The 25,509-nt window shown below is 35.1% G+C and overlaps 1 protein-coding gene across 3 annotated transcripts; it reads right to left on the bottom strand.

Annotated features, from left to right (window-relative positions):
- Positions 1-1,671: 1,671 nt before the first annotated feature.
- LOC136229526 (histone-lysine N-methyltransferase CLF) lies at positions 1,672-20,559 on the bottom strand. 3 transcript variants are annotated; one of them, XM_066018382.1, is made up of 17 exons: positions 20,291-20,559; positions 19,676-19,777; positions 19,253-19,584; positions 18,749-18,910; positions 10,028-10,112; positions 9,701-9,850; positions 9,571-9,618; positions 9,398-9,469; positions 8,588-9,297; positions 6,651-6,804; positions 6,315-6,538; positions 5,958-6,089; positions 5,460-5,550; positions 2,607-2,654; positions 2,405-2,533; positions 2,242-2,319; positions 1,672-2,151 (listed from the first exon to the last, which is right to left on the bottom strand). In XM_066018382.1, the coding sequence occupies exons 1-17, from the start codon at positions 20,354-20,356 to the stop codon at positions 1,960-1,962; spliced, it is 2,775 nt and encodes a 924-aa protein (XP_065874454.1). In that variant the 5' UTR covers positions 20,357-20,559; the 3' UTR covers positions 1,672-1,959. The 3 variants fall into 3 exon arrangements, with proteins under 3 accessions (XP_065874454.1, XP_065874455.1, XP_065874456.1); XM_066018383.1 differs by having other exon boundaries at positions 20,424-20,558; XM_066018384.1 differs by lacking the exons at positions 18,749-18,910; positions 19,253-19,584; positions 19,676-19,777; positions 20,291-20,559 and adding an exon at positions 12,036-12,169.
- Positions 20,560-25,509: the final 4,950 nt, after the last annotated feature.

The following is a 25,509-nucleotide window of genomic DNA, read 5'->3' as shown; positions in this document are numbered from 1 at the left end:
AAGGCGAACATACACAAACGAAGCCTCAAAATAAACACCAGAGGACGTACCATTTAGATAAGTAACTTGCATATGAAGAAAATGATAATTTTAAGAATTGTCGAAACATGCACCTTCTTATTATCCCAGAACATCCAAATACCGCCACTAAAACCATCGGTCTCAACAATTTCAACCCTAGAGAATTTCAAAAAACGACCAAGGACATCATCCCTAGCACCCCAGCAAACGAGTCCCAAGTAAAACCAAAATATCAAGGTCAAACACAAAATTCAAATGACAAAGAGCCCGATGGTACTCATTACCATCAGCTCCAAAGCAATTCCAAGTTATAAAATTCATAATAAAAGTATAAGGAATGAGAACAAGAGCATAATGGCACATCAAGAAATAACCATAGGAGAAACCCACTCTAGCATCACACAAATAACATTCATGTAGACATTAGAAATGGGGTTAGGGCGATGAACCAACCTCAGTCCGACTTCTTTTCACTCTAGTGGATTCAAAGGGGATAAGATGACCGCTTCGTTGATAAGTCCGCTAGAGAAAAAATGGTCCAAGACATTATCTTCCAAAATAGAAAAAGTATTATCGCATGTGACATCAATAGGAGCTTGGAAGCCACTAGTTGCTCAAGATGAGGGAACTAAATATGTTTAAACCTCTAATATTTCTTAATTAAAACCTCTATCCTTTCAAAACTTTCAAAAAATACTCCATGCAAGCTTCATTGTTGTTCTTTTCATTATATTCATTCAGCTGCCAGAGTTTCCTCCGCCATCTGTTTCTCCACGGCTTTTAATAATAATAAAAAAGGAAATTTGAAATTTCAAGGAATGGAAAGAAGAAGAGAAGACCTGATTACTAATAGAAAAGCTAAGATAAAGATGAATGAACAAAAACTATTTTATTCTCATTGAAGAGGAAAACAAATGTCAATATATACGACAAAAGTATGATAAAGCTAGGAAAGAGAAAATATATCAAATCTAACATATTATTAAACCTAATTTAATGAATCAGTACACCATTATAAGCAAGTATATATTTTAAACAAATTCAGGTATTGATCGATTCTAACTCGGAATTTCAGAAAAATCATTTTAGGAATAAAATCAAGGACTTGTAACTGGAATTTCTAATAAAAATCTTTAATACGTCCAAATTATAGCTTACAAATTTTCTAGTTTAGTTGTCCATTTATAGAATCCTTTGCACTTCATAGTTTTTGTAGATGTGAAAACTTTTATTCCTTCTATTCTTCTATTGTATCTTTTCTCTTTAATGGAATGGATGTGTTTTCCGCTATAAGTTTTATGGGGTAATATATCAAAATGACCTCAAGGTTATTAGGTCCATGTGTTATATAATCACACCATCTCATAAACGTTATGATTAAATTGATACTATTTTGTACGTGAGGTTGACACTTTCTCGATAACCTTGAGGGCATTTTGATAACTCATCTCTAATTTTTATACTAAACATTTAAGCTAATGACTAGATTCAAATGTGATCGTACTCCTAAGCTTCGTAGTTCTGTGATCTCTTAATCATATATATCCCAAAGCTTTGCTGTCACAAATCATCTTGCGGATTCACATTTGAGCTTTTATATATATATATATATATAATGGGAGAGAGAGAGTAAATCTAATAACAATATCATAAGAGGACAACTGTTATCTGTAAAAGATAATGCGATTGCTTCACATATATTCACCTACATGAATGCTTTTGAGGTTAGACTGTATTGGACTACTGAACTTGTTCTCTCTTTTTTTTCCCCTGCTTCAGTGAATGCAATTTGCTGAAGAATAAATAAACAAATGCTAAATAGAAACCTGTGGAGATGACAATGACCCTCCAATAAAAATGACCTCTAAACTCAATGAGAAATATGCCTGTAAAAGAATGACCAATTTTTTTGAATGAGGATGTAAACATAATGCCAAGTTAAGCAACCTTCTTAGCCCGACCGCTTGTATGAGCACCGTCTTCCTTTTTAGACCCCGATGCTTCAGGCTTCCTAGCCCAAGCCGGAGCTCTGTCTGGTTCATATCGGTAATCGTAGAAAAGTTCTTCTCCACCACTAATTCGTTCTTTAGCAAATATTCCAACGCGATGATCACCTGCAACCATTATGACCTGACACAGCGCATTGACAGTTAAAATGCGGCCAAATACGTAAATGTTTTGCAAATATATTAAATCTCTCAGCAATAATCAATCGGTTACCTTCGCGTAACAATTTGGGTCTGGTGAGTGGTTGGCAAACTTCAATTTGTCTCCCTTACGATAGGCATCAAGAACGAACTGCGCAGTTAAATCTTTCTCATAAGCAAGAAAAAAAGAAAGATGAAAAATGAATTTTCATGTAAGATCTGTTCAAGATTCATGCCTGATCATTCAGATTGAAGAGAAATGATGAATTTTCACGGTCATATATCTTCCCACGCTTATCTGCTTCCCTGTGTGAAATCAACTCTCCGGTATACTCACCTAGATACTCATGTTTGCCAACACTATTCTGTAGGCGGACAAGTATAATCATGAGCAAAGATGAAAAACAAACAAACAAAAAAGAATCATAAATATTTTACCTTTAAGAAAGCACCCCAGCCAGATACATCAGATCTTCCAAGCAGAACCTGTACATAACAAGAACAGAGCTCAACTATACAGAATTTCTCAAAAAACTAGAGTAGCATGTAAATAAAACCTCACAAAGTCTTCTTCAATAGACTTCACTTGCAAGCGAAAAACTCATGTTTATCAGAATGTGTACAAGTGTATTTACTAAAAGAATTTCAATATACATTTTATCTTTCAAACCATTAGAAAACACAATTTTTGGATTAGGGTTGATCTATGTAGCACAGAAACTCCTCTTTGGTAGCGTTTCCACGTTTTGCATCCGTTTCTATTTCAATTTTGTATCTTTTTTGTTTCTTAGCTATGTTTTTTTAGAAATAACGTTTCCCAGTGTCTGTTTCTGTTTCTGTTTCAGTTTCCAATTCCATGCAACATAGGTGTTGATCAATTCCATTCTTGGTTCTACTGCTTGAATACACTAGATTCCGAAATCCATCTGATTCCAGTGCCAAACTGTAAATAGTAACTAAATCTCTATCTATTTCTAAATGTTTGTGTTTCCTTAAAGTTGCATGCAATTTTTTAAGATCCATGGTTCCACACTTCTGCTCAAACACATTCATATCAATGAAGCTCGCATTGGGAAAACGTTACTTCTTGCATCTCCCTGCCTGCCTCATCATAAGCACAACTATCTGAATCAATAGTTTGTTAACATGCGTTGCATCGTGATTGCATAGGATAAGAATTTAATTTCTACTCAATATATATCTATATCACAATATGATGCATGTACTCTAATTGCATAGGATAAGAATTTTATTTCTACTCAATATATATCTATATCACAATATGATGCATGTACTCTAATTGCATAGGATAAGAATTTTATTTTTTACTCAATTATGATAGAACGTTGTTGTCGTGTGACCAGAGGTCACGGGTTCGAGTCTTAGGGGCAGCCTATTGTCAATTAAATTGGCAAGGGAAGGCTTGCCCCCAATACACCCTTGTGGTGGGACCCCTCCCCGGACCCTCGCTCAGCGGGGACGCGTAATGCGACCGGGCCGCCCTTTTTTTTTATGATAGAATTTAATTAGTCTTAAATTTCTAAGCTACTAATGTTGTAATCTAAACCTATCCTATCACTGCAAAAATGTAAAACGTCAAAATGCTACAAATATTTTAGTATACCATTAATGATTTATATATATATTAGAGCTCAATTTCTTTAAAAGTAGTTGTATGAATTATCACTATAATTTGACCGCACAAAGAGTATAAAATTCAAAGTACAACCCCAACACGCAATACATATCATTAATCTCAGCTTCAAATTCTTTTATCTTTAAACTTGCTCATCCTAAAGTTTAGGGTGGTGTTCGTCATACCAACTACATAATTTAGAGAAGGATTTGACATACATTTATTATAATGGATTTAATATGGCTACAAATAAGGATATGATGAGATTTAAAATGGCTATCAATTAAACAGTAAAAACTTATTAAAGATTAAAGATATCATATGGCTAGGATGGAAGTGTCTGTGGCCTACCCCGTCATAACATTTTTATATGCAAAAATATTTTCATGCTTCTGTAAGGACATTGAAGTCAAGTCACATTGAACACAATTAGTTGTTTGGTTGACACAAAGGCTAATATCCAAGTAGGCTTGTCAATGGGGCGGGTTGGGGATGGGGCGAGTTATTCCTTCCCCATCCCCGCCCCCGTTCAGATAAATGGGGTTAAATTTTTATCCATCCCCGTCTCAATGGGTAACAGGTATTTAGACAATAACTATAATAGAAACTCACAAGAAAAATGAAATATATATATTTTTTTATAAGTATTCAAACTTTTTCTGTCATTTCATATAAAATTTAAAGAGGAAATCACCTCAATTTAAAGTTATAGTTTTTTATTCTAAGTTTATAATTTTGATTTGTACAAAACATATTGATATTTAAATTTAAAGATGTAATTAATATGCTTACTTGAAATTAATTAGTAAAAGCTAGAAAATATATTATATAATATTAATATTATATATTAATGGGCTATGTTGCACGGAAACGGAAACTGAAATGGAAACGAATACTGGGGACGTAATTTCTGAAAAACATAGGAAACGGAAACTTGGGGGAAACGTGTAAATATTAAAAATATAATAATACATTAAAAAAACAAGATTGAAGAACAAGATGAAGAAAGTCAAGCTCAATCGAGATTCAAGAGACAAGGATTATCGGGGAAAGAAATATGGGTAAGTTCTTTAAATCGACGGATACAAGGAAGGAATTCTCTCTCAAATAGGAAGTTTCAATTTTCCTACTCTTAGATTGAACAGGAATTGCAAAATAGAAAGTTTGAATTTTCAGAGTTTTAATCAAAATAGGCAGGGAAAACTGTTTAAAAACTGAGAGACGTATTATGGTTAATTACGGAAACGTGCCTGGAAACGTTTTGTATTAGTTTCCGAGAGTTTCCGTTTCCCACATCTGCCGAAAACGGGGAAACACATGTCATGAAGAGTTTATGTGCATCATAGTTAATGGGTATTACCCATGGATATCCCCATGATTAACCCTAACGTTAATGGGTTGGGGATCCCTATGGGGTGGGGATAGCTATTACCGTCCCCGACAATGGGGATCATTTTCTTTCCCATTCCTGAACCTATGAAAATGGGTATTGGGGATTCCCCGCCCCAATGACAAGCCTATATCCAAGTAGAACTTCACCTTGCTAAAATATTATTCCAAATTCCAATTATATAAGGCCTTCACAGGTTATGAATTTTCAAACACATGCACATGTATATGATGAAAAAGTATAGCAGGAAACAAAACGCAGTTACCCTCTGCTGCTGTTTGAGGAGAAGCTTCATATTCCTACATTCATAATTATCACCCCGTTGGTTAGGAATCCCAAGAGAACCATCACCACAACTGCGTTAAATAAATTGTATTAGCTGAACAGAAGAAAAAAGTGACAAGAGAGAACAAAAAAAAAAGAAGGTACATGGAAAGAAATTAATGTCTGAATAATCAATAAATATATCTTAAGCACATCGTATTTCTTTTTAGCGTAGAAGTTCATTTCTGTTCAAGCATATGATAGGTAAGTTTTACAAAGTGAAGGATCCATCTTTAGAAATTACACATGAGCATGCTAAAAGTCAAGAATCGGCAGAAAATACAAGACTTTACTGCTCACATCACTGATAACACAGAGAAATTATGGTAGTGAGGAAAAAGTAATAACATTGATGAGTGCTCCTATATACAGTAGTAAGCAAATTGATGATAGTAACAGTAATCACATTCTCTGGATGCAGCAACATTTACAAACTTACCCGACCCAACAATTCCTACAAACATCTGGATCACATTCTCTGTCTGCAGCAAAACATGGACATTGACGACTTCGGCATTGACTTTTAGCACAATGGCAGCCCCTAAATCGGTTCTTGCAACTCTTAGGACATCTGGATAAATAAGTAATAATTAGGTGACTATTCCTACAGTATCAGAACTATTTCGAATGTACATGCATGTATGGGCAGGAATCCATGGTATCTAAATATATAAACCCCAAAACTGATCTAGTTAGCAAGAATGCAGATTCTGTGAATGAGTTTCCCCTTATAGATAGAAAAATAAGGGATTTGGGGAAATCCAATATCATTTTGAGTTGTGAAACAAAAGCTCACCCACAGTACTTCTCACAGCATGTGCCATTCAGCAGACATGAACACTGCTTTCCACATGCAGTACCACAATTGCACGGGTTATACTGGCGGCATGGCTGATCCTTTCTTTCACTAATCCGTTTCCGGATAGAATGGTAAGCAGTAGACTTCCAAGAATACTTCAAGCGGCGAACTCTACCTCTTCTACGTAAAAATCTTGATCTTCTTCTCACTTCATTATTACCCTAATATCCATTTCAAAGACCCAACGTATGACATAAATAAAAGAATAAAAATGTAAATCTTACTACAGGAAAAGAATACATAAAAGGTGCAGAACTAAATAAAAATACTCACTGTTGCTCCATTAAAATCAAACTTGGAATATCCTTCACCATGAGGATTTGCAGCATCACCAACTTGGCATCCCAGATTCTCAGAGCAAACCATGTACCGGAAAACCTCCGAACAAGTCTTTAAACCATTTAAAAGATTTCTCGCAATGAAACAACTATCATAAAAAAAAGTCAGTGTCAGAAAACTAATCAATAGAAACAGTCACGTTCACCTGTTCAGCGACTGACCAAATGAATTTTGGTCAGTCACCGCTAGATCTAGGCTTATTAGAATCTTAGGGTGGAGATTAAAATCATCCTAAAGCTAAGATCTAATAAGCCTAGACCAGTCACTGACTAGGTGAACGTTGAATGTGAAAAGAAAAATAATATCTGGGTCAACAAGCTAAAAGTATCAGTTAGATATTGTTTATTGAAAAAAACATTGTTTTCATTCAATGAAGTTTATTTTGCATGCGAAAAAAGATTCTCAGAATGAATGCAACAATGATGAGAAAGTGTAGCATTGACATATGCCTAAAGGTTTAAGACAGCTACCAACTGCCTTTGCAGCCACTTATAGAGGAGTCAGTATTATAACAGTCTTACTTTTTCGGATCAACTTTGCATCAACAGAAAATTTGAACATGCTGATTTGACATTTATTCGACTGCACACTAGGTCTTCCAAACAAGTTCGTCTATAAATTGAAGCAGTTTCGTGCATTTTGACAGGTTGTTTATAACTTAACATAGTGAACATTTTAGTAATAAAATAATTTTTTTAGACATAATTGATGTTTGAAAGGTCGGATATGACGAACGGGCTGATTTGACATTTATTCGACTGCCACATCAGGTCTTCCAAACAAGTTTATCTATAAATTGAAGTTCGTGCATTTTGACATGTTATTTATAACTTAACATAGTGAACATATGAGACACTTAAATATTGGCATTTTGATAAGTTATCTGTAACTATGTTAGTAACAAAATAATTTTTTTAGACATAATTGATGTTTGAAAGGTTCGATGTGACAATTAAATAATGAATCAAATAACAGTAAACCCGTTTGTTTTTAGGTAGGGCTAAAATTGATCTTGTTTGGAAAGTTATTGATAAAATTGCACCATTTCAGACGTTAGGGGTAAACTGCACTTCCCTAAAAACAATAGGAGAAAATTAGGACCTTATTCCCCAAAAAAATTCATAGTTAAATGATTCTGTTCAAATTAAAGTTTAGCAGGCAGACTGAAGTGATAAATTCAATGATCAAGAACCTCTAAGTAGCTGATTGACATCCATTGAACATACAATGGAAGCATTTTTGCAGTTCCTATACACAAAAAACAAATTGACTCCCAAGTTTACAATGGAATTGAATGGCATAAATAGAACTATTAAAAAAAATAACAAATTGTAAATGTGAAGCATTTTACAAAGTCATGGTGTGAAAAAATGGAAGGGTAATTGAAGCAATTTGAGGGGTTTGGTGATTTCTACAAATTTAAGTTTCCATGAGTAGCTATAAAATATTTCCTGATCCAATATTCATTAATTAACAGTTAAATATATAAAATCCATTCATCTAAAGCATTTTAAACTAGAAAACGAAACTGTGAAAATGACTTGTTTTAAGACAAATGAATTTGCACTTGTAATTTTTCTGAGGTGGAAAATGAAATTGTGAAAGTGACTTGTTTTGAGACAGAAATTAATTTGCAATTGTAATTTTTCTGAGGTGAATATCTGCAGTTTCACTAAAAGTAGTTAGTGTGTAACAAGAAAAGATGAAACATCAATTTTCAATAAGGCGAATTAAGTAAAGCATTTTAATATAGATGACCATGTCAGACATCATTTAAACATTGAAAACCATCCCACATGCAAATGCCACAATAATTAGCAAAAAGTGTAAATTGCAGAGCAACAAAACATGAGGAAAATTCATCCACTGACCTGTTCCTGCCAAAAATCTCCAAACCTTTCTCGTAGAGGCTTTTTTCAAAAGGTTTCCATGATTTGTTACCACGCGACTCTTTTTTACATACACTTTCATCTATTAACTCTTCCTTCCTCAATGTGTCATCACTGCTAATTGCAGGTGGATCGGTGCTCATCTCATTTGGAGGACCATCCTGCACTTCGCCCTGCAATAAGTTGTTACTGTCCTGAGTAGTTGATTCCTTCCTCCTGGATCTTGCAGAGGGTAGAGATTTAAGATTCTTATGAGAAGAAGAGCTAGCATCTTCATTTTCTTTGCGTGAAGTGGACCTAAGTTTCATATCACTAGCCAGATGGCCCCCACTAGCAACAGAATCAGAATCAGAAGCTGCTGCTTTCTTTTGCCTTTTCCTCATGCAATTTAGAACACGCTCAGCCACTCGCTTTCTGTTCCTTTGACTTTTTCCAGTAAGCTTTACTTTAGAGGGGGAAGTAGCATCCTGCTGAGGTCCTATCTCTGAGTCACTGCTCTCTGAAACATTTTTTGCGTTTGATGAAGCACTTTCACTTTGGCTGGGTTTCCCTCGCCTTCTGCCAGATTGAGCTGAAGATTTCTTTCTCAAAGAACTATGGCCCACCATCCCATCATATGGACGGACAGAATTTTCTCCAATATCACCATTTTCAGGAGAATTTGCTGTTTCAACTCTTTCTGACTTCAAAACCTGACATGAGAAGTGGATCCACTTATGTACTTTTTTCCCTAATGCATGAAAAAGAAATGTCGAATAAAAACAAAACAAATAGAGTAAAATAAACATATACCAATTTATAACAGTGTGGACCGCATGGAACATTTTGCTCATCTGGTAGGCTCCATGAATGTTGTTTCTCAGCCTAGTGGTACGTTGTATAAACAGAACAAATAAGATTTTCCACCAGAATCTTATGCAATGCAACATCTTCAAACTTATTTTACTCTTACATAATCAACTTACAGGAAAGACAAGATCCTGGGAGCATCCATGCAATCTGCAATCAAACACCTGCCAAGACGAAATAAGAACTAATTTCATTCCTAGAAGATAGCACAAAGCAGCGTAAAAGTTGGGAGTACAAGGATGTTACAAGACATCGACGACAAAAAAGATTGTCAAAAGAATCCAAAGCAGCTTCAAGATCCTTATCAAGAAAAGAATTCATTGTTTGTTCTTCATTTTCTCCATTCTTTGAAGCCCCCAATAACTTTTGTTGCTTTGTAAGAGCTTCATATCTTGCCTGTATAAGATGTTTGATGGTGTTTCATATCTGTGTAAAGTCAGCAAAAAGCAAATGGGAACACAGCTGGACCAAAGCTTACACGATGACCAGGTTTTATGAGATTTTAAATAAAGAGATCATTATGGTCAACAAATTAAATAATCCCTTATGCACATGCTCCTCTCAAAGGCATACCTTGACTTCAGCCGGGCTCCTAGAAAGATATTGTGCTAAGGAGTCGATCACTGGATCAGAACAACCAACTTCTTCAACCGTCATGCTGGCAAAACAGAAACCAAAAGAAATGATTGGATTCACTTCACATGCAGCAATAGACTGAAAAAAAAGTCCTCCAATGAAAAGCAGAAGATATACGCATTTAATATAAAGTTTGAAATTGCCAAGAGAATTTCTAATCAATGTTTCAACCGCCGAAACAATTAACCATGAGTTAAACAGTATCACATTGAGTAGGCACACCCAGATAGATAAGATGAGGAATGAGCATGTTCGAGAGATATTAGGTTTTGAGGCAATGCGTAAATCAGAGAGAACAGAATCAGATATCACTTATAAGGTTAGAAGAAGACTGAGATTAACTTGACCAAAGTTATTAAGAATGACCTTCGAGTATCAGATCTTTCAAAGAATCTCAGAATGAAGAGGAAAAGTTGAATGCATATAGCTGACCCCAACTAGTTGGGAATAAAGCTTGGAAGTGGCTTTTTTTTTCGTATTCACATTTTTTAATAATATCTTATTTTGGAAACAACAAACATACCATGTCATGGAACCAACTGAACTAAAAGCTCAAGCTGATAGTTAAGGTCCAAGAAAAGTTTTATTATAATAACCAAAGACCTAAACCGATTATTCAGCTAAAGCCCAATGACCAATTCATTAGAAAATCCTTTAATATCAGCAACCAAAACAATGCAAGAAGCGGACTGAATTAACTTGTTGGTGCTGATATGGAACAAAAAGTGAGTTACAAATAAAACAGGCACTGGATAAAAATTGAAGCAATATAAAATCCTGTATATTAAATATCAAGGTGATATTTGATAAAACTGAAAATCAATTGATGGAATTGCTGAAATTTTGTGAATTGAATAACTGATAATGTGTTTCACATTAAGGGTAAAACAACCACCACCACCAAGCCTTAATCCCAGCTAGTTGGAGTCAACTGTACAGACTTCACCTTTCTAATTAGTCCTGTAGAGATTTGATCTTTTGAGATGTCCAGTGATTGTTAAGTCATTTTCAATGACCATTATCAAAGTCAATCAACATCTTTGCCTTCCCTTCTTAGACGTAGTTACTTATTCCCTCACATTTATGCATAGAACCATCCACAGGTCAACATTGAACAAGTCCCAGCTACCTTAAAATCACTCGCTTATTTGATCCTCAATAAGTGCCACAACTATCCTTTTTCAAATACAAATATTTTTCATTCTATCCATCCTAATGCAGCACCATCTATCTAAACATCATCTCTACCACACACATTTTACCTATATTCTATCTTCTTATTATCTAATGCTCGCTTCCATTGAGTAGTGCTGGTTAAATAGTTGTTCTAAATAAAATTAAAATTTCAGTATTTAGGCATTCACTATTGGATTTAAAAAAAGAAAAAGAAATCCCTCAACTTGCCCGGTTAAGACAGTTTTTTGGCAAAGTATGCCTCAAGTTCCGATTCTTGGACCAATTCAGCTCAACTTGTAAGTTAACTTAAGACTTACAAGTATCAAATTAGGTGAGTCAACTTGCAAATTTGAATTGGGTAGAATTTTGAAAAACAAAATGACTTATTTGGTAAAAAGAAAAAAAAAACAAGTTAATTGGAATTATATTAGGATGGTTGAAATAGGTGTAGGATGACTGAAATAGGGGTGTTATCAGTTATGTGATAGAAATATGCGATAAAGTGTTGGGTATTAAGAAGAAAGTGCATTTGTAAAATAAACTTAGCAAAGATGAAGATGTTGAGGTGGATGAGCATACACATAAAGATGGATAAAATTAGGAATGAGTATATTCGAGAATGGAAGAAGAGAAAGTGGCTTGGCATCGTTTCACTTAGAAGGCGATGCACAATTATGGTTTATCAAATTGAAAAGAGATGAGCCTCATCTTTCTTGGAACGATTTCAAAGAGCATTGCAATTTGCGAGAGAGGGACAGTGGAAGAATACCAGAAACAGTTTGAGCAGCTGGCTGCCAAGGCTGATGCGTTGTTACCTAGACAGGAAGTTAAGTTATTCTTGAGTGGACTGAAGGATTCTATAGCAGTTGAGGTTGAACTCCAGAATCCGCCAGATCTAACAAAAGCAACGAGCCTTGCAAGGTTTTATTAACGATGAACTAGCCGTCTCAGGGAAAGTCAACCAGAACTTCGTCAAATAGTCACAATTCAAGAGGCTAAACCTCTTATCAAAAGATTGAGTCACGGAGAGATGGAGAAGCATCAAATAAAAGGGTTTTGTTATAATTGTGATGAAAAATATACTGCTAGACATAAATGCAAGAAACTATTTAAATTGGAAGGAATCAAGGAGCGCCAATCAAAAACTGAGGATGACGACAATGGATGACCATGGAATTTCATGTGCATTTTCGAAGGGGAAGCCAATGTCATGAATGAGCTGTTGCTGTTTAGATTCCTAATTAGTATTATGTTTTGAGTCCTAATTCGGAGTCATGCATTAATTAGTTTCCATCTAGGATTTGTTTCAGTTATAACAGTTTCTGTCTATTTAGGATTCATGCATTAATTTGATTTCTGCAATAGTTAGTTACCATATAGGATAGGTTGTGATTTCTGCAATTAGTGGTTATTCTCTTTTCCTAATTAGTTGTTGTTTCCTATTCCTAATCAATCGCTGCTTATGCAGCCCTAGCTAGCATTACTCCGATTTTGTAAATCTGTCCCTTCTATTTAAAGGGGAGATTATTAATAAAATAGCATCAGTTGAAAATCCAGTTAAAATCTAAAGAGATCGCGGAGTTCTCTTAACGAGCTCCCAAGAATTCTGAGATCGTGGGGTTCTCTCTTAACGAGCTCCTAGCCGTTTCAACAAGATAGGTAAGATAAGGAAGACTTTTAAGCATTTTTTCCTAGAGGATTTTAGGTTGCAAGGTCCCATAAAAAAGATCCCGAACACATGTTTATAACATCAAGATGAATGAAAATCATATAGAAGTCCTTTTTTTTATTCTCAACCTTTCTCCATCAAACTTCTAACAAGGAAGATAGTTTCAGTAAAGGTGAAAGTAACTACATAATTCATTCGTTAATTCTACCATGGTTATTAAAGGCACACGGCGCACTTAGGTGCAAGGGACACAAGGCGCACTAACAAAAATAAAACTTATATACCTATAATAATACTTAAATTATAAGAAATGATCAATTCTAAAATAAAAATGCAATGAATACTAAACCATGACAATAATCTTGATCATAAGTAAATTCTATCATGCAATAAACCCCATATGCTAAATCTAAAGTTCACTTGTTCAACTAAATATTAAATCATAAGTTGACTTACAACTACTCCTCATCAAAACTCTTCAAATTCATCACTCACCATTCATAACTATTACACTCATCTAAAACAACATCAAACTCTTATTCAAGAAATTGATCCTCTTCATCCTCATCTACAAAATCAGTTTCTTCATCTTCCACATCGCGAAGAACTGCAGGAGCTTTTCCTCGTGCACTAGATGATGATACAATAGCCTTTTCCAACTCCTCTAGTGTTATAAGCACTGCCTTCAACTCCATTAGCCCTACTAACTGAACTCCATGTTACATTGTCATCTTCAAACACGAGTTCATCATCATTCCACGATTCTCTCCCTTTGGCTGCTTATGTTTCACGTATGTTTTGTTTATTTCTCTTCTATTTTTCTATGCTTCTTTCTCTTTCAGTAACTTTGCAACTTTGTCTCTGTCTCTTCTAATTCAAACACGTATCTTCCTTTTTAATATTATTTTTTTTTTCTTATTTTAGACCCTTAGATGTGTCTAATCCAAGGGTGAATATTAAACCTACATTAAATAATTAAAAAGACCCTAAAACTGCACATATGTCACTCTCTAAAAATAATATAAACTTGACTCTTAGTGATTTGAGTAACTAATACATATCATCTCCAACAATACTCCTCATATTCACTATTTATTTATTATTTTATCATTAAAATTATTAAGTATTGTTATCTTTACCAATAGTGAGACGAGAGGGACTCCTCAATAATAAATTATTAATAAAAAATGAAATAAGGAGGGGACTAGGAATGGAGATAGACTCCTCAATAATAGAGAGGGAATGAAGACTCTTAGTGATTTGACGAGTGACCATAGTTTTAAAAGGCGATCGCCTCGGTCGCCTCAGGCGAGAGGCGATCACCTCATCGCCTTCCAGAATGGAAGGCGATGGACCTGCAAGAGGCGACCGCCTCACCCTCTCAGGCGAGAGGCGGTTTGAGGCGAAAGGCGGTCGCCTCTTGTAGGTCAGGCGATAAACCAGTATTTTTATAAAAAAAAAAACAAAAAACCCCTAATTAATACACTTTAAGACCAATAGATAGAAGAAAGACAGCCAGCGATACAATTAAAAGCAGAACATAAACGTTCTCTCTTCTCCAACGGCTCTCTCTTCACAACACCACCGATTCTTCTCCAACGGTTCTCTCACCGGCGGCCGGTCATCAAGCACCACCGGTATGTTTTTTATTTCCTTTCCTCTTTATTTCATCTTTCTTTTTCTGTTTAGGGTTAGGGTTTCTAATTCTTCTTCACTATTTCTTCTTATATTTTCTTTCTTTCCATGTAATTGTGCTGTTATGCTGCCGAATTTTTGAGGGAAATTCTAGCTTTGAGATGTGTTTTGAATTTATGCTTTGAATTGATTTTTTTTTTCTGTTTTGTGGAATTTTATTATAATAAATTATTTGTGTATCATTTTTGATATTAAGATGTTTTCAATTGATTGAATTTTGTAGGTGTAATAGATCTTGATGAGGAGTTGGATTTGGGGGATGAAGATGCTTGATATTATGCTATTTTGATTTAAGAATTAGCACTCTATTATTAGATTTTAAGTTATTTTGGTTTACAAGTTTAAAAATTAAACTATCTTTAAGTACTACTAGTTTTTATTGAGTTAATTTAATTGCATTTGATTTTCTAATTTTTTGTCGCCTCACGTGCGAGAGGCCGTCGCCTCGCCTCAAGGCGATATTTTGCCCTTGTCGCCTTGACTCGCCTTTCGCCTTTTAAAACTATGCGAGTGACTAAGAGTCTCTTGGAGTTGATTTTTAACTTAAACTCAAATTTTAACTTAAGAGTCCAATAAAGGAGTTTCTTGGAGATGCTCTTAAGGCGCTAAGCATGGAGCCTTCTGCGACATTCGCGTTAGGCATGCCATTAATAACTATGATTCTAACCACTGAAGCGGGTGCCTCAACCACAGGCTGCACACATCGAGAGTAAACTTGACGAACAATAGGCCGAGAGGGAGAAACAACTTGTTCATCGATTGTATAGATAAAAAAATCATCGAGAGAACAAGCGAGGAAGATGACAATGGATTAAAAGATTGTGTATTTTCAAAGAATGTGACATATGTAGACACAAGATAATGCTCCAATGATGGAGTAACAACGATATCCTTTCTGGAATCGAGAATGACTCAAGAAGACACACTTAACAGATTTGGGATGAAGTTTTGATATTTGAGGACGCATATCTTGAACGAAGTACACCCGAAGATTCAAGGTGCAAGAGAAAACACTTCCTGAGAAGGAAACAAGCAGAAGAGAGTATGAGATCTTACCCTTAAGGACAACGGAAGGCATACGGTTGATGAGATAACAGCTGCCCAAAAGACTTTAGAAACCTACATTTGAAACATTATAGCTCGGGTGACTTCTAACAAATGTCAATTCTTACGTTCAACCACACCATTTTGTTGAGGGGTGACAACACACAATGTTTGATGAATAATACCATGCTATGAGAGGTACTATTGAAAAGTGCAAGATAAATACTCTTTGGCATTGTCACTTTGCAAAATGCAAATATTCTTATTAAATTGCTTTTTAATTTCAGCATTGAATAAATCAAAATGATGCTTTAAAAGATAAACTCATGTTACTCTAGAAAAATATCCACAAAGGTTACAAAATACCGATAACCAAGTTTAGAAACAACAGGACAAAGACTCCACACATCAGTGTGAACTAAATCGAAATCATACTCAACACGGTTATTTATTCTAGGGGAATACGACACGGTGATGTTTAGCAAACCGACAAAACTTCACATTCGAAAGTAGATTCTACTGAAAACTAGGACACGTTTCCTGCAGCACCGGAAGAGACGGATGACCAAAATGATAATGAAGTTGTAGCATGGAAGAGCTTGTGCATGAAATCGGTCTTGGAACTGCTACAGAGGAGTCAAGAACATACAAGTCGTTCAAGAGATTTCCTCTACCAATAGTCTATTTCATCCCAAGATCTTGAAAGAGGCAACAAGTGGGAAAGAAAACAACACAACAATTAAGAGCTTTGGTGAGTTGACTGACAGATAGTAAATTAAACAAAAATTGAGACAGGAGTCGTAGCCCCATTGGCTAATGTAACAGATGGGAGATTGGCAAAAACATTAAAAGAAGAAAGAATACTTGTGTTGCCAATCATATAATCTGTAGCACCAGAATCAATAACCAAACTACAGGACAAGGTGGAAAGGCAAGCAGCATGATTACCTATGTCAGCCAAAGTAGTGGTGGAAGACTGAGGAACAACATGATGCTACTAAAGGCAAGCATATTCATCAACTGAAATTATGATGGTGGGAGCAGAAGACTAGGGGGTGGTAGAATACCATCATGAGTAGCCACATTTGCAAATTTCTTCGAATTGTTCTGCCCAGGGCAACCATGCAACTTCCAATAGTACTTCTTGATATGTCCCCCACCTCCACAGTTATGGCATATCCTAGGATTATGAGATGTACGATTCCTAGTGGGATTCTGAGATGTACCATTCCTAGTGGAATTCTGAGAACCTCCCTTAACCCCTTGATTCACATTCCTCACAAGAGTCATTGTCTCTTGAGAGACCATATCGGGAGTCTTTTCACCATCTTTACGCACAGGAAGCCGACTATAAATAGCAGAGAAAGAGGGAAGTGTCTCATCGGTCAATATCTGGCTGCATGTTATCTCAAACTCAGGACCAAGGCCTTCTAGAAAGCCAAGAACAAATATACGATCATCATCATCTTGCATACATTTAACATCAGCTATAATGGGAAATTGAGTTCGCTTCTCCTCACAAATTTGTTTACAATCATTGTAATACTAAAAAAAGGTGCAGTCCTCTTTCTTTACTAGCATACATAGACTCTAGATAATCCCACATTTCTTTGACCGTATAGCAGTGAGTCACAATATCATCAATGGTGGATCTAACGTATTCTGAATCATATTAAAAAGTTTATAATCTGTCATCATCCACTTCTTTCTATTTCCCCCCTCATCTCTACATGAAGGATTACTAGTCAAGTGATTTGCCAAATCAACACTATTGACATACCTAGTAATAGTACGTCTCCACAAATTATAATCCTTAACACCAGTAATTTTGGCATTACCAATAGTAATTTCAATCATAACCTTCTTAGCCTTTTCATTGAACATGATTATTTGAATGAAAGATAAAGCAAAGAGCAATTTCCGAGTCGCAACCGTTCATAGAACCAGAAAATTCAACAAGGAACAACAAGAAATAAAACAACCCAACCCAAGAGCAGAAACGAAAATCACCAACTAGCCAAACTAAACGGACGGATAAGCCGGAATTAGTGAGACGACGGCAACGGAAGAAAAATGGCAATGGATGGACCTCTCAAGCGCCGGTGAGTGGCGCGGTGTATCGGACTTCTGGCAGCATGTGTGGCTGATGCGCGGCAGTTTTGGTCACCGGACCTCAGGCGAGCACCCATTAGTAGTAGAGAAACCTCCTGGAGTGGGAGGTGAGATAAACGGAGGTGTTGAAAATACTCAACCTAAACCACCGTTGTTCTTGACAGACATTCCATGTAATTCAAGAGATAAAGAATCAAATTACATACTTCAACATTACACTTTGGTTCCTATTTATATACACCTAATTACACACTAATGCTGATAAGAAGACAGGGTAGGGGAGTCATGCTCCTTATGGAAGCCCATATTGAGCATTCTATAATAGAATAGACTACTGAATACAATCTATTCTGTAACAACAATCTATCTGAAAATAGTTACGCTAGTGTGGAGTAACATTATTAGGCATTTGATGCCATAAATATACATAAATTTTAAAGATATATTAAAGGTCTTAGAGTCACTTCAATTAAATATTGTTGAATTCGTAAAACTAAACAATAAACATTGACAAAAGTTATATTTCAAGTACTAAAAGTTAGTTTAAAATTAAAAACTAAATCAAGATAACTAAAGATGCTAAAGGTTTAAATTTTCAATTAAACATTTCGACTTAGAGTTACAGGAATATTTAAATTGAATTAGAACTCTTAACGGGTGTATATATTTCCTATTTAAATAATAATAAGCACAAGAAGTGTACATGCTTTAATTTTCAGTGTCAAAATCGATTATCAAACACCCCTACAAAATTAGAAACATGAAAGAAAACCCCAAAAAAAAACCCAAAAGGCAACCCATGAATAACTAGTTATGATAACAAATGCTTTGATAAGAAACTAAAATGGCAATAAATAGCAAACTCAAAATATCAAGCTGAACTTATACTAAAAAAACCGAAATAAAAAAGGATAGAGATAAGAATATATATAGACCCAATATGATAACATGATTATACCAACCGCAGAATATAATCTTCAGAATCTCCAAAAACTTTCTTATCCTCATCTTCGTCAATTATCTCCTCCTCACTATCACTACAAATGAGTGCTTCTCCACCATTTTGATCATAATATATTCTCCTTCGACCAACCACAGATTGGTCCTCTGTCATTCTCTGATTTCTGCCAAAGAAAAAAAAGGAGACAAATTGATTTAAAACTTAATCAGAAATTGAGAAGATTATGAACAAGTCTACTATATATATTATTTTTGACTGATAGAGCACAAACTCATACGCAAGTATTAATAGTGGATACTAGTACTAGCACATGAGACTTCTAACTTGCCCCAAATTTATTACATCTATTACATATGAACTTTCATATCAAAGATAACAATGAACCATTTGAAGCAACAAAAGTGAATATACCATGCAAATATATGATCTCTTACATACAAATGAAGGAGACCATCAGCTCGTAGAAGGGCTTAAATAATGAAAATATATAGTAGTCCTAGCACACCTGTCCAAAAATATCCATGTTGTATAAGGGGGTAATCTTTTCACTTCTGGGAGCTTAATAGGCCGAACAGCATTCTTGACCGGGATACTGGATCCCAGGACTAAAAGAACAGCAGAAGAAGCATGTCCATCTTCTTGAGAGATTTGGCTATCCTTTTCTCCGTTACTTGAGTCAATACCGCGGTGCATACTAAGTGCATCATTTTGTCTCTTTGTCAGTAAATCTACATTGCTATCAGAAATGTTAATCCAGTTGTTTCTTCTTTCCTTTGACATCTTGTAGAATTGGGTTGTGACACCGACCAACTTCTGTTTATTCTCTTCCATTCTTTTCTGAATAATATAGAAGAGTTCAATTCTTAAATTATGAACAATCCAAAAGAAGCATTTTAGTAAAAACAAATGCAATATAATAAGACTGCACCTTTACAGAATCAAACCGGTTATTTACAACTTGCTTCTTTACAGAGTCAATGACAGATAAAATCTCCTTCACTGTTTGAGATCTTTCTTGTGTTTCTGTAATCTGTAGAAAATCATTAACAATCCATCTTAATTACAACCCTTAAACACAAATCATCCAACAAATAATTTAAAATAAATAACCAATGGATGGTGTACAACAGAAAAACTGAAGTCATAAACCATACATGTTCATTTTCACTTATGTTTATTCCTAACAGTTTTTTTCTGGCAACATTCTCATACCATTTGGAGGTTGAAACACATGTTACCCAGGGACTCCAATACAGTTAAATATTCGGGGAAAAAAAGAGAGAGTAAAAGGTAAGAACAATGATTAAACTGTAGTGCATTAGTTAATTTACACAATCCAGCTAGCAAAAAAGCATTCTAGTAGAACATAATTATCAGGCAACAAACAGGCTTTCTGCAGACTCGGTCAACAATAGAAAAGGAAATAAGATTAACATAGAATAAACTCGAAGGACGGAATGAGCGTCGTCTAAGGAAACTCCGGGATGAATATTCACATTCATTCCCAACTAGCCAACAAGAGGATAATTAACAAAGCAAGTACCGGAGAATCCTTCGGAACCTCCGATCTGCTACCGGAAGCAGACGGCGAAGCCTTCGACGACGCCATTGCTGGCCGCGAGGCTGTTACGGCAACGAATAATTAAGATGGATATGGATCAGTACTCAATACATGCTAGGACAATGCCGATCGAAATTTATTTTAAAAATAAAAAAGCAAGGCGGATAACGGAAGGAGGATGAATTTGGCGGGTCGCCTTGAAACCCTAAAGTCACATCTAAATCTCAAAATTTGGGGAAGTTGCTTTTCAATTTTAATTTTAACTTTAATATTTCTTCAACCGATATTATTTAATATTAATATAATTTAATGGTCGTTGGGTATTTTCTTTATTAAAGAAAAAAATTTAAAGGACACGTCGTTTACAGTTGATAGAAAAATAAAATTGGGGGGAAAGTAAAGGCCGGGCTCTATTTTGAATTGTAAACTGTGCAAATAGCCAAACTTCTCTTCCATGTTTGGACATAAGTTAACAGACCCAACAAATTGTTCATTTGTTTTCGGCTACTTTTTCCAAGTATATATATATATTTTATGGTATCCAAGTTTATTAGAACGTTATAAAAAGTATGTGCAGTATGGGTTTAATCAGAAGTTCCAGCGGTGGAAAATGAATGATAAGACGGTGATGTGTTTGAATCCCGAGAGTGCATGTGTTAATATGTAACTGTATAGCAAATTCAAAGGGAGTCATTGTACGATGAACACGATCTGATGTCTAAGTTAGTTTATGAAATGACTGGAGAATGGCTACAATCATTAAATAAAGCTATAATGTAAACTTAACAAAAATGAATGCCGAGCTTACTCTATTTATATTGGTGTTGAGCTATAGAAGACGCTAACATATTATTGAGCGGGGTGTGCAACGTGTCTCATATTGATCGGGGGAAGTGTTTTCAGATATCTTCCATGATATCCTACAAGGCTATTTGGCTCGTGATTCCTGGGATCAGACGTGATTATATATGGAAACGATTGGATGCTTGACTAGGTCTAGCGAGACTTCTTAGCCAAGCTTCTAGTACACAATCTTTTTGTTATATTTAGCTAAGAAGATGCTAAATATTCTCTCTTTTGGGAGTAGGTTCGGGCTTCTAAGGAGTCACGCGGCAGAGTTATACTTGCCAGATATCATATTTCTTTCGAGTCTAATTTATCGTTCTTTAGGATGAGAACGCGTTGGTTTCGGAAGCGTTGTACTTGATGTTTCCTTATAAGTTAATGGAGAGAGATTTGAATTTTGATACCTATTTGGAAGTTTTTGGAAAATGGGCGACTGGTGAGGTTATGTAGGCCACTACCAGTTGATTTGCTCATAAATACACTTACCATGACTCGTTCTGGAGGGAATTTCATCGGTTATTTCTCAGGTCTTTCTAGGTCATTGGGTGGAGCTTTTGACCTTTGCAAGGATTATGCTTCTCATATGTTTCAGAGTGACTCTTATTGCCTTTCATCGTTTCTTGAAGCTCGAACTACAGAGTATGTGGAGGGAGGAGGAGGAATTGCTGATTGGCAGCCTAACTTGTCTTGTACCCCTTCGCTTCCCATGTCTAGAACTTTTGACCCCCTTTATATGGCATGCACGAGATCTAGATTGAACTTTGTTGGCGTCTTATATTTTGTTCCTTTGTTTTAGTTTTTCATTTTATAAAGAAGTTAGTTTTGTAAAAAATTACTATAACGTTCATCGAGGCTTCTAGTGAGAGAAGCTCTGGCTTCTCTCTAAAATTTTCCATACTCTTCTGCTTTCCTTTCTCTTCTAAAATATCTTATTCTCAGCAGTTTTCCACCATTATCATTGCCATTCAATGTTTTTGATCTTGCTTCTTATCAGGTTTACTCTTTGAGGAGGAAGAAGGAAGCTTGTCTTCCTTCTTCCTCCTCCCATTTAGGTTCAAATTTAGTTTTTAGGTTTAGATCTACTTTTTCTTCTTACTTTGAAATCCATACTCCTTATTGTACTTCTTTTTTCGTTAGATCTACACTTGTAAGCTATATTTCTTTCATTTATTATTTTTTCGGTCTAAGCAAGAGCGGAAAAGGTTCATCTTGTCCGTAGATCTATAGATCTACGTGGTTGCAAAAAAAGAAAGGACTCAGATCCGAACAACCGGAAGAGCCTAAATGATGAAGTATGGGTTACAACGTTTTTTCAACGGGAATCGACTTATGAGAATGATATGATTTCTAATTTTATTGTATTTGTACCTTTTGTTGTATTGCTCTTTGTAGTCTTTGTATTGCTCTTTGTAGTCTTCCTTTTGCTCTTTGTAGTCTTTTTTTCTTCCCTTTGTGGATCTTGTACTGGCTATAGCCTGTATGGATAGAAAGTCTTATTTGTTGTATCTGTACTTTTTAATCTAATGGAATGAATATGACATTTTATCAAAAAAGAAAAAAAGTTTTGTAATTTGTCAGAAAGTAATTTTGTACTTTGATAAAAAGTAATTATGTTTCGACTTATTTTCACTTGACAATTTTATGGTTGAATTGTCCCGAATTATGTTTTGATCTATGCTATGATTTTGTTTTAATCGAATAGACATAGATGCGAATCTTAGAAAGTTCGAAACCGTGTAATGTATTCTACTGTTTCAGTGGATGTCATAGTATGTGTGCTTATCTTATTATTCTATTTAGTATCATATTGCAATTGTGTTTTATTGAGCACTTAAGTTAGTATTCTAAGAAGCATTGATAACTTCTTGTCAATTTTGAGATTCCAATAGGAAAAAAATATATACTATTTAGATAAAAATAAAAAAAAATTAATCCAAGAGAACTATAACAATTTTTATCAAAAAAAAAAACTATAATAACGAGGGTTGAATTAAAAATAATGATAGTAGGTCATTTCAGTGAAACACAATTAAAATATGAGAATTGCAAGGGTTGGAAAAATTTACTGCCAAAATTTTATAAGCACATTGACATGCACACTAATAAAATTCATCACACACATGGACCCATTCAAATTACTATTATGGGATCTTATATTTTAGGTTGTCAACTCAATTAAATCGGGTTGGTCAAAGTGGAAGAGTGCTACGGATTGCTTTTGTGATCTCGACATGTCTAATAGATTGAAGGGAAAATTCTATCGCACGGCAATTAGACCTGCATTGTTATATGATACGGAGTGTTGGATAGTGAAACACTGTCATATTCATAAGATGTTGGTGACAGAGATTCTTATGTTGAGATGGATTTGTGGTCATACGAGAAATGATCGAGTGAGTAATGACATAATTATGACAAAAGTAGGGGTTACATCTATTGAGAATAAAATAAGGGAAAATCGACTAAGGTGGTTTGGCCATATAAGACGATGAGCGCTTGATGCGCTGGTTAGAAGGACTGAAAAGTGGCAAAGGGATGTAACAATGAGGGGTAGGGGGAAGATCTAAGCAAACTTAGAAGAGAGTGATCGAAAGTGATATGAGTTTATTGGAGGATTAAGGAAAATATGGTAGTGGATAGGACATTGTGAAGAGAGAGAATTTATGTCATTGACACGATTTGATTTCACAGTTTTATATGATGGTTCATGTTAGCCGATCTCGAATCATTTTGGGATTAAAGATTTGTTATTGTTGTTGTCACTACTGTGTAGATGCTTAGGAGTTCGCTGATTAAATTTTTAATGAATATATAATTATTAAAATTTATTATAATAATTTTTTAATATACGACGCATTACATAATTGAAAAATAATGAATAATTCGATCATTATTATTAAATACTTTTTTGAAGCTACATTTTGAATATAACTACATATTTTTCCACCATCATTAGCAAATCAATCTTAGTCTACAATAGTAAATTTAATGGGTTAACCAATCTATTTTGTAAAATATTTATTTGAAAACTGTATTTTGAATATAATGATGTGGTTTTTTGTTTTTGTCTTTCTTGTCACAAAAAAGGGATTAAGGTGCAAAAATGCCTATAACGTTCACATCAGGAGCAATTTACTCATAAAGTCTAAAATGATATAATTTTAGTCTAAAGTTGGCAGCTAAGAGCAATTTTATCCATAACATTGATAAATTGTGTCAATTTGAGTAATAATTCTCAAATTGTCTTCTCGATCATGAATCTTGTCAATTACACTTCACATGTGTGTCATTTTTATCACTAATTAGTAACATATCACAAACATAAAATTAGACGTGGAAAAAATAAAAAAATAAAAAAATAATATATTGTATTTTGTTTGAGTTAGATAAAAAATTTCAAAAATTTCACCGAATTTAAAAATATTAATCTCCAAATTCTATTATTAGATTACAAAAAAATATGAAATCTTTTTTTTTAAATAACGTGATAACATCGGGATATTATCGTAAGGACCAAAAGAGATAATCGCCTCAAATATGCCACGTGGCATAGGAAGCCGCCCGGTGGATCCCCCTGGGTTAGCTCTAAGAGATCCGTTGGCGGATCTCTAAGGCGAATCTCTCCATTTACTTAAGTAACGGCTAACCGACAACTCGGCCATAATGATCATCAAATGAATCATTAATAGTCTTAACCCGCCAGGTTAAGAGTAACTTGTAACCGCCATTAAATGAGCATTAATGGAGACTCTCTAGTTACCTAGAAGTTACAAATCCATCTACTATAAATAACCTACGTCTAGGCTATCAAGGTACATTCCCTCATACTTACTTTTCGCTAAGCTTTGTCTATTCAGTTTATTCTCCATATTTGTTACTGACTTTGGCATCGGAGTGTCCCCGGCCGATCCCAATGGCGCCTCACAGGGACGTGATCTGATTGGAAATTTCTCCAGTGTTATCAATTGGTGCGGTGAGCGTGGAATCCTTGGTCAAATAAAGGATTTTTTGTTCACACTGAAACACCATGACGGAGGAAAGACGAAATTCCTCCTCTGAGATTAAATCACTGATAATTACACCGCCAAGTGCTGGTCGCACAGATACGACCACTCCTGAGAATTGTTATAAATATCACAAGGAAAATGGCTACGCGGATGCTCGCTGGGAGTTGGCTCGAAAAACCAAACGACTTGGTGGACAAGGTAAATTGGATCGATTTATCCAAATAGAAGGAAGAGAAGATACTAGACTCAAGGAGGACTCGACAAAAAGGAAGAGAAAAAACATAATTAATGTCATAGCTGGCGGACCTGGTTATCAGCCAACGGCAAAGAAGGCAAGGATGATCATCC

The sequence above is a fragment of the Euphorbia lathyris genome, chromosome 5, assembly GCF_963576675.1.
Source record: "Euphorbia lathyris chromosome 5, ddEupLath1.1, whole genome shotgun sequence".
In the NCBI taxonomy this organism is placed as follows: domain Eukaryota; kingdom Viridiplantae; phylum Streptophyta; class Magnoliopsida; order Malpighiales; family Euphorbiaceae; genus Euphorbia; species Euphorbia lathyris.
The sequence above is the reverse complement of the archived record's forward strand: the minus strand, read 5'-3'. Positions and strand labels throughout refer to the sequence as shown.

Coding starts and splice junctions, on each gene's coding strand:
- LOC136229526 (XM_066018382.1), bottom strand. CDS start 20,356: ATGGCGTCGTCGAAGGCTTCGCCGTCTGCTTCCGGTAGCAGATCGGAG. Junction 18,911..19,252: donor ACATGGATATTTTTGGACAG/GTGTGCTAGGAC, acceptor TTTCTTTGGCAG/AAATCAGAGAATGACAGAGG. Junction 9,470..9,570: donor CCCAGGATCTTGTCTTTCCT/GTAAGTTGATTA, acceptor ACGTACCACTAG/GCTGAGAAACAACATTCATG.